A 10,069-nucleotide genomic window follows, 5' to 3' on the forward strand; every position below is an offset into this window, starting at 1 on the left:
GATTTCAAATCAAGAGGGATATTATTACATCATGGATAACTCTCCACTAGATCACATCAATAATAACTCTCCACTAGATCACAGGAATCAATCACAGGAACCAAAACACAAAAACAAAACTCACACATTTATCTAATAACTCGTGTTCTTACAAAGCACCTTCGTAAAGCATTATTTCACTGAATCATTGATCACAATCCTGTGTAAGGGATATTGTTCCCATTTTTCAGAGAAGAAAACTGAGCCTAAGGGAAATTTACTTGCTAGAGGGGCACCCAACTAATAAGTGATGAACAAGAACCCTTGAGGTTATTTCCTGGCTTGGGCTTATTGATTTAACCAGGCTCACTCTATTTCATGAGGGTGTTTTTGGTGTGTGTGTTTTTTTACCTCCAATCTCCCCAAATTTCAGAGATCCCAGAATTCTCTCTCTTTATCTGAAAATTCTGTTCCTTTGCTACTCTGAACACATTTCATCATTTCTAATTTTTTAAGTTTGAGTGCAGAGGGGTTATGTCCTGCCTAGTTATGTCCTGCCTAGCTATTTTCAGAAGATATTAGCCCGTGTCAAACTCCTCAGCTGCACCACAGGCGACCTAGCATCCAGCTTTACTTGGGGCCACTTGCTGAAAGACCCCCTGACACCAATGACAGCCTGTCCACCACCCACAGCTGCAGTCACAGGTAAAATGCTCAGCTCGGACCCACAACCAGAGAAGATACCGCAGACAAACCTGGGCCCCGATGATCAGATTTCCTCTGATCAGTCTTCCTTGGAGTTGAAGGAGCAATTTTGCAGTTTGGCAGAAAGTAGCTCTAAGAAGAATTAGCAAAGACCCACAAAGAAGGAAGCAGACCAAGCTGGGCTAGGAAGCCCCTTTCCCAGGCAGCGCTTGCTCAACTGCCAGCAAGGGAGGGGAGGGGAAAGCGGCCGAGGTGCGCTCCTTTTCTCTGCCACATTCAGATTTCAGCTTTCAGATCTGGAGAGGCCCTGGGAGGGTGTCTAGTCCAACTACCTCATTTTACACATGAGGAAACCAGGATCAAAAGTGTTAACTGCTTTCGTAAAGTCTCATAGCAATTTCTCATCAGATAAAGACTGGAACTCCCACTTCTGGTGTTTGACTGGGACCAAATTGTTTTAAAAGGTCACAGAGAAATATTAAGTAAAACCACCCTGCTTTGATTTCCAAACTGCACAGAAAGAGTGGCATCTCTCCTGCATTACGAGGCTCTGAAACAGGCACACGGGGCGGGGGGAAGTCAGGTACAGTCGCAATAATCCTTGAAAATCCTTAGGAAAGTGCCACACTGGAGACCGGCATAGCTCCTGCCAGTAAATCCCACACAGTCAGTTTTTCCAGAGACAGGTCAGGTTCATCTGATGAGGACCAGATGAACTAATTGGCCTGAGGTTAGATGACAAAAGGCACAGATCCTCACGTGCAGGGTGAGTCTTGGTGCTGCAGGACGGACACGTATAAAAGTCACTGGGTTCTGAAACTAGCAGCAGAGTCCCTTCTCTTCTCTGTGCTCTCACGCCAGGGCACTGAGTAGAATGACAGCCAGTGGCTCCTGCTACTGCACCAGTCCTCTCCTGACATAGTGATTATCACGTAGTTAGGAACTGAGCTTCCCACTGTGCATAAATCTTTATTTGCTGGTGGATCCCAAGTACCTAGAACTGTGCCTGGCACCTAAAGGTTTGCTGAATGAATGGAGGAACCTAATCCTCCTTTTTGTCCGGCCTGCACTGTTGAATTCTCATCAGTCGAAGTTATTTGGGACTCGCACATGGCTCTTAACCTCTTGGGGTGTTATGGTGCCCGCGCTAGAAAAAGTCACACTGAACTGTTCATAGAAATTTTTTCCAACTCACAGAGTTCATGGGGCCCCAGATTGAGATTTGGAGGTGCTATCAACCTTTATTATGCTGCGGTGACACCAGCAGCATGTTCGTGGACAGACTGACATCAGTTATTTTCGTAGCTGCGCAAGGACTTTTCTTTACAACTCTGCCAAGTGCTGGAAACAGGTACTCCTCAAGTGCTGTCAGCCTAAAGGCTCGAAGAGGCCCTGAGCTAAGCACAAACTAGTGGCACCAAAATGGTTTTTGGAACTCCCCCTATATTTTCTGCCCTACTCCTAAGCTGACTGCCTGGCTGGCCCTTCCCCTCTTGAGCTGCTGAGTTTCAACACTGAGACTGAAGGGCAAGCTGGGTCACCTGCAGGACCACCAGCTACTCTGGTCCTATCAGACACTGACACTGCGCTTGTCGCCATCCACTCCGATGGTTTGGACAGATAGAACCGTAGGAGAATATTCAAACAGCTGCTGCAAGGTGAGCTGAAGGGGGTAACAGCCAGCATTTGGCTGAGAGGAAAACAGAATTTAGGGGTACCCTCCAGCTGAGCTCTGCGCGGAGCAAACAGTGCTGCAGAATGCTCGGGGGTAAGGCAGACAGAAAGCCAGTGCTCTAGCACAACGGTGGCTCTTTTTGAGCAAAGAGAGAGAAGCAGAGACTGGAGACAGGGCTGGGGACAGTGACAGGCTCAGGACAGGCACAGATCCAGCAATCCAAAGGTGAGCATCCATTGCACTCCACACCCACGTGGAAAGCACACATAATCTGCCAACCTGCATGGCGACTGTCTGTCTGTAAAAATAATTAACATCATGGACTGTACTTCTCTCAAGCAGATGTAGCAAAGCCCCGGAAACAGAATAAAGCCCTAGGGGTAAGGAATGGAGGCCGGAGAAAGGATCCTATCTATGCATCTGTACCGGCTTCAACACTGTCCCCAAAATTCATGTCCACCAGAACCTCAGAATGTGACTTGATTTGGAAATAGTCTTTGCCTTTGTACTTTGTTAGGATGAGGTCATACTGGAGTAGAGTGAGCCCTAAATCCAATACGACTGGTGTCTTTATAAGGAGGAAGAACACGTGGAACAGGAAAGGGGAGATGTAACTAAGAGGGCAGAGATTGGACTGTGCAGCTACAAGCCTTGCAAAGGATGCCACGGATTTGCAGGAGGCTGGGGGGGGATCCTTCCCTAGAGTCTTCAAGGGACATGGCACTGTTGCCATTTTGATTTTGGACTTGCAGCCTACAAAACTGTGAGCAAATAAATTGCTGTTGTTTTAAGCCACCCAGCCTGTGGTAATTTGTTACAGCAGCTCTAGGGAGCTAATACAGTGTCTATTTTTCTTAGCCAGTTCCAAATATACTTCAGCATAGTCATTCATTCACACATCGTTCGTAAATACCAACTACGCCCCAGACGCTCTCTAGCAATGAACAAAAACAGAAAAATTTCTGCCTCCACGGAACTTCTATCTAGAGTAGGAGACACAAAACAGCCAGAGTTAAGAAGTAAAATATATAGTCTGCCAAATGGTGATAAGTTCAGGAAGGGGTCCTATGGAGCGAGGTGGTACGAGTTTCGAATCTGAAGAAACCGAACCCTCGGTAAATTTTGATCCGAACACTGAGCCTCGTATTCTCCTGTCTTTCTTGTGAGAAACTGTACAACACGTAAGGGTACACGGGGAAGACAAGCACCTCCCTCTGTTATGTCAGTGTTCCTAAACCCAGGAAACCCATCAGCCATAAAGCTCACTGTGAAGGGAAAAGATCCAAAAGTTAGCAAGAATCATCAAGGTTGAGGGGAGAATTCCCAAGGATTTTGTGACTAATACACACTTGTTGGCTGATTTATAAACGAATCCAGCCGTTTACCATTCAACGAATGCCTCAGCATTTGTAAAAGAAGCACAGGGAGGTGCTGGACAGGAAACTTTTGTCATCTGGGAGTCTCGTTAAATTATTGCTCTGGCAAAAGAAAGCTCTAAGAGGAGGTGCTGCAATGAAGGAGATGTTCTGTCTACACTAATACAGTGACCACCGGTCCGTGTGGCCATTGAGCACTTCAAATGTGACTAGTGAGACTGAAGAACCAAATTTTTAATTAGATTTCATTGTGATTAATTTCAATAATCTTATGTGGCTGGCAGCTACTCTACGGGCCAGCACAGCTCTAGAATCACAGAGGGCTGGCTGCGGAGGGAGGCCTGGGAGACTCATTCTGTCTGACGTGGGACCAGCTCCATAATGACAAACAGGTTAGGGAGCCTTCACAGAAGGTACTACTGTTATATACAGTATTCCCGGGACATAAGTATTTCCGTAATCCTCTCAGTGTCCTTATAGATGGTCAGTAGTATCACCCACATTGGCCGAATAAAGAAATCAAAGCTCAAGAAGATTATCTGACTTGCTCAGGGCCTTGCAGCTTTTAAGAGATTTGGATTTAGCTTTGCCACCAAAATCCATACTCTATCCACCAAGGCACGTCATCTACGGCACCTTTCACTCTTGTGATTTCCTCCATCCCCACCCTCTCTGAACACTCCAAACACAAAAGTGTGTCTAGGTGTGTGCATCTGTCTGAGTAGGTAAGTCGGGGGGGGGGGGGGTCCTTGAGTGCTCAGTGTGGGTCTAGTTTTCTACACAGGGCAGTGTCCTTCGGCCGACCAGCCCCATTTCCCACCTGCTCAGACAAAGTGGAGTGCCAAGAACGGCGGTGCCAACAGGACGCATGATTGCATACTTGCTGACTAACCGACTAAGGCAGAAGGAGCACCGTCAAGAAGCCTTTCTCCCCCGGACACATTCAGCAGAAATCCTCTGTCACAGCCTTCCTAGTGGTCAGGGAGCTCCTGTTCCCCCGCAGTGGAGACACTCAGAAACGCTCAGGCCGCAGGCCCGCGTGTGGAGGGAGGCTGGAGGGAAGGGAAAGCAGGAGATGACGAACAGAGTGCCTCACCAATGACACGGAGATTTGGAAGGCCAGGTTTCCGAGAGTGGCGAGGCTAATTCTCTGGATATTCTGCGCGGCTAGGCATCTCCTGCAACCCCCTGTTTGTCCCCAACGATAGAGAAGGGCAACCCTGGGCCATTCAGTCAGCAAGTGCCTAAATCCAGATGAAGTCCGGTGGAAATACGGCCCTCCCCGCCCAAGAGCCCAGCTGGTCTGTGCTGGAGGCAGAATGTCTTCTGAGCTATTGCAACTCAGATTTCTGCAGCATTAAGGGGAAGGTCCTGGTGTGATTAATTTTGCATCGTTCATAAGAGTTTCACTATGCCTGGAAATACACTTGGTGAGCTTAATAAAGCAATCCTTGTCTCTTTAACCTCCTGGAAGGTTAACGGAGTCCTTCATCATTGGGCTGTAATCCTATCCTGCAAGGAACCTTCTGGGAGGAGCCCTGTTCCCCTAAGTAAAGCTTTCCAGCATCTTGAGGTTTTGAGGTTTATGAGATTCTACACCCAAATAACTCCACGAGTAGTTCATCCTAGTGATAGCGACTCTCAGTGGAAGGGATTCTATGGAAAACCTGACTGCTCAGCCCAGATGCACACGTGTCCATGCAGACATCTGACGCCTCTACCCCCAGGAACCTGGTTTCCAGGGCTGATTTTTAGCATCATTTCACACAACAAAACTATTGGCACCAAATAATACAAACAAGCTGGTGAATGCTGTGACTGTGAGAAGAATTGATTTTATAACTTTAAAAAACATATTGTTCCTTCTTACTCTCTCTGGAACATGCCCAAAATTAATGTTCTGCGTCATCTTTAACTTCAACACCTTCGGCTCAATGCCTGTCTTTGGCCAATGCTCCCCAGTAAGCCCTGGCTTCACTCCCTTTCGGGGGCAGTCAGACATTCCTTTACAAAGTTTGGCTTCCATCAGTGTATTACAAAAGGAAAACCCCCACAAACTACAGCTGTGCACACAGTAGTCATGCAGGTTGTCCGGCCGGAGTTGGTCCTCGGAGTGCACAGTTTTCAGAAGCTTCCCGCGGAAGGAAAGCCTCACTTAGCGAATTGCTGGGACAGGTTCCCTGGGGATGCCCGGCCGCCAACCGCCGCTGCGCCGCACAGCTCCCGGCCCTGCGCTCAGGGCGGCGTCCCAGGGACCGCCAGCGGCGCAAAAAGCGCCTGCACCGCCACCCACCGGCCCCGGCGGGCGGCACTAGGCGCGGGGCGCCCGTCTCAGGCGTTGGGGGATGAGTCCCGGCAGGCTCCCTCACACCATCTTCCTCCCGCCCGCGCAGCCCTCGGTCCTGGCGGCACAGAGCGGTCCCCGGTACCTGACGCGGCGCCGCAGGGACCTTCCTGACACCGAAGGAGGGCAGCTACAAATTAGAGCCGCTTCCTGGGCACTCCGGGCGGTGGGGGCCATCCGTGGCAATACTCCCTACCTTTCCTCTCACGAACGAGGCTGTCCTTTCCTAGGACTGAATCGGAGCCCACAGACCCGGAGCAGCTGGGAACCCCGGCCGCGGCGGCCGCACGTGTGCCCCGGCGGGGAAGCGCGGGAGACAGAGTTTGCGCGCGGGCACGCGGGAGTTTCCAGCTCCCTGCAGTGCCACCCGCGCTGAGTTGCCAACCCTCAGAATGGTCCAGCGATCTCGGGGCACCAGCTGGTTGTAGGAAAACCGAGCGCCATTCCCGGTTCTAACACGGACAAGCCCGAGGCACGCGCCATGGCTGGAGGAGGCGTAGGTCCGGGGCAGGGAGGCCGCAGCGCGGGCGTGGAGCCGGCTGCACAGGTGCGGGGAGGAAGCCCCGGGTCCCCGAGGGGCTGCTCCCCGCCGCTCCCGAGCCCTCCCGGCGCAGGGTGGGGCCTCTGCGCCACGCGCGGCTCGTCCCGCTGGAGAGCAAGGGGCCTCGGGCCGCCGCGCTCCGCACGGACGGAAACGCTGCGCGCGCGCCCTGGGACTGGCGGCGGGACGCGGAGCGAGGCGCTGGGACTGCTCGCCCACGGAGGGGCGAGGCGGCGGCAACTAAGGGGAGGAGGGTCGGGCAGGAGCGGCCAGCCCTGAGTGCGCCCGGGCTGCGAGGTCGCCGACCGGCTGCCCGCAGAGCCACTCGGGTCTTACCCGCTCGCGCGCCCCGGCGGGGCAGTAGCGCTCGTCCCGGGCGAAGGCGGAGGGCTGCTTGGCGGAGAACATGCCGCGCTCTTTCCTGTCCTCTCTTATCCGGGCTGCTTTCCTCCCCTTCGCGTGCCCCTGGGAGAGAACCACGGATGCCGTGCTCCCCGCTCAGGAAGAGACAAGGTGAACTTCAAGGGACGGGGCCCCCACATTTTGTCTGCTGGGCAGACCCCACCCGTGGACCGCTCCCTCCCGTTCCGGTCTCCGGGCCCCACCCATAGAAGCCCAAATGGCAGATCCTCCGCTACCCCACCTCTCTGCGCTCAGAAGTTATTCTTCAGGGTGGGTCTCGGAGCTGAGTGAAATGCTGCCCCGCCCCCCCCCGCCCCCCAACTTAAACCTTGTGACGGCAGCGCGAAAAAGACCAGACCTGCAAGTCTGGCTGTAGGAGGCAGAGTAATTGGGAGCAAAAGAGTTACTTCGGGGCTCTCCGAAACCCCCTTATCACATCCTAGACCTTTCCCTTTTAGCCAGGGCACAGCCAAGTACAAATCAAAATAGCCGTAAGTACTGGCAATTAAAGGCCAAATTTATCTTTAAAAAGGTTTAGCATTTCTACGGCGAGCATTATTTGCATTAAGCAAACGGAACTTACCTTCTGTTATAGTTCAGTGAAGAAACTGCTTTTGCAAGACGGCCTTAGACGTCACTGAGGCTGCAGGGGCGAGGGGGACCCCGCCTGCTGCCAGAAACCGGGCTGGAGGTTTCCCGCGGAGCGCCCAGCCACCCAGGGCCCTTCTGCACTCACTAGAAGCCCCTCCTCCCCAGGCGGGGAAGGGGGGCGCTGCAGGTAGATAAGAGTTGTCTGTTTGGCAGAAAAAGAAAAAAAAAACTACATTGCGTTTTTCTTCGAAATGTTTTTTCATCCAGCTTTAGTCACGATGTAATGGAAACTGCAAAAATTACTCATGAGATTATTGAATAAATCCGTCTCCATCATTCTGCAGGAGGCCATGCATAGTCAACAAAATACGTATCAGACACCTGTCTTTGAATATTATAATGTGTAGGGGGGAGAGGCATATTTGCACCATTTTGTTTCTGAAATGATGAGAAAGTAGAAAATAGTGCATGTGTATATTCCATCAGTGTTCCAAACATCATATTTGAAATCCGATACCTGACAAGTTTACCATAATTCACAAAAATTAAACTCTTAGTGTCAGGCTTTGTATTAAACACTTTACATGTATTCTCTTTTAGTTCTAGCAACCACTTTATGAGGTAGGTATACTATTATTATTCTAGAAATGAAAAAGATTCAGGGAGTCAGAAGTTCCAGCCTGAGTTGACACAGCTAGCAAGTGCTGAGCTGGGATTCTCCAGGGGAAGTGTCCTTTCAGGGCTGTGTTCTTGCTAAGATATTGCCTCTTCACAGGTCATCACCACAGGGACACCGGCCTGCAAATATCAAGAGCCTGGCGACTATCTGCCAGCTCTACCTTGAGCAAATAAATCATCAATCTTCCTGGGCCACAATTAGCTGTTTATAAAATGAGGGTTGGATTCAATTCTCAGGGTTTCTACAGGCATCTGAAGCCAAGTATAAATTTCTATTTCACCTGGTTTCTCTTCCACGTTCTGCCCTCTGGTGGAGGTGCTGCAGGAACTACAAAATCAAAGTAGCTAAAACCTGAATTTGAGAGAGACTGGAGAAGGCTCCCACTCTGTCCCACAACTATACTGTTCTTCTGAGAACTGCATGGATTACTGCATGGATGGTGTAAAAGCAAATCTATAAACTGTGGAAAATACCTACAAATAATGTGGGACTGGCTTTAAAGACTTAGAATGTGATATTTTTTAGCTGAGATCTAAAAATGCAAAGCATTTAAATTTATTTTTAAATTAAAGAACAAAGCAAGAAACAAGTAAATTGGACAATTACCTGTTGCAGGGAGACGAGTTTAATTAAAAGTGAAAACAAAATATCTGAAGTAATATATTCCAGGACACTAAAACATGGTAAAAGGAGCCCATGCAGACATTCTGTTTGCTGTATATAATATTTCTGGGATATCAATCCCCTACTCTAATATACCAGAGTAGTCATGGGAAAGAAGGTAATAAGAACAAGCCCATAACAAATTTCAAAGGAATTGTATTTTTAGCACCCTCACACCCCCAATGCTAGTTTTCCCCAGCACTGGGGCTCCATACTATAATTTGATTGCCCAAGTGCTCCTACCGTTAGCCACCATCCTGCTAGTCTTCCCAGGAATAGTAACCCCTCAATGACAATGATCCCATGAGCAAAAACTGAGGTGCTTCATTTCACAACAATTTTCTTTCGTGATTATGAATAAATTTGTAAGAGAAGTCCTGAAGTTATGAGATTAAGTCACATTTATCTATATTATTATTGCTAAGAATTTCTCAGCACTATGTGCCAGGCACTTCACAAAATGACACATATTTTCTCAGTTTTGAATTCTTGAAACAAACCCAGTTTCCTCTATTGTAAAGTAAGAATAATAATATACCCACCTCATAGGCTATTATGGGGATTAATTGAATATGTAGTGTTTTAAAATAGTTGCAAGCACATAATATTAGCTAACACTTACTGGACATTGTAATTTCTCCTTGCTACTGCTTTATAGAAGAGGAAATGGAGGCTTACAGAAGTTAATAAATAACTGCCCAAGATCTCACAACTAGAAAATGGCAGAACCAGAATGCAAACCCAGGCAATCTGGAACTAAACTAACCTCTTAACCCCTACCTTCTGTAGTACCATTATTAAGATAGCAATGAAAAATGCCCAAGGAGTTTACAGCCTAGAATTACACTGTGAATCACTCATTCATCCATCAAATGGTTGAATAGTGTCTCTCCTCAAATAAATGTCCACCGGGAACCTAAGAATGTAAGCTTCCTTATTTGGAAATAGGGTCTTTGCAGATGTAATTAACTAAAATGTGATGATACCAAAATAGGGTGAGCCCTATGCACAGAGAGGGTCTTTCTGAGACAGGAAAGGACACACAGAGACATGTGAAAATGGAGGTGAGACTGGAGTGATGCGTCTAGGGACTGACACCCACAACCAGAAGCTA

The 10,069-nt window shown here is 49.0% G+C and overlaps 1 protein-coding gene across 3 annotated transcripts in view; it reads right to left on the minus strand.

Annotated features, from left to right (window-relative positions):
• The window catches only part of CORIN (corin, serine peptidase), a 179,065-nt gene extending 171,804 nt beyond the window's left edge, over positions 1 to 7,261 (minus strand). The window contains exon 1 of one of the 3 annotated variants that reach the window (XM_081139845.1): positions 6,957 to 7,261. In XM_081139845.1, the coding sequence (XP_080995971.1) occupies positions 6,957 to 7,028 (72 nt within the window). In that variant the 5' untranslated portion in view covers positions 7,029 to 7,261. The remainder of the gene's footprint in view (positions 1 to 6,956) is intronic. The other 2 variants (XM_081139846.1, XM_081139847.1) reach the window with 2 other exon arrangements.
• Positions 7,262 to 10,069: the final 2,808 nt, after the last annotated feature.

The sequence above is a fragment of the Miniopterus schreibersii genome (assembly GCF_964146895.1).
Source record: "Miniopterus schreibersii genome assembly, chromosome: 1".
Classification (NCBI taxonomy): Eukaryota; Metazoa; Chordata; class Mammalia; order Chiroptera; family Miniopteridae; genus Miniopterus; species Miniopterus schreibersii.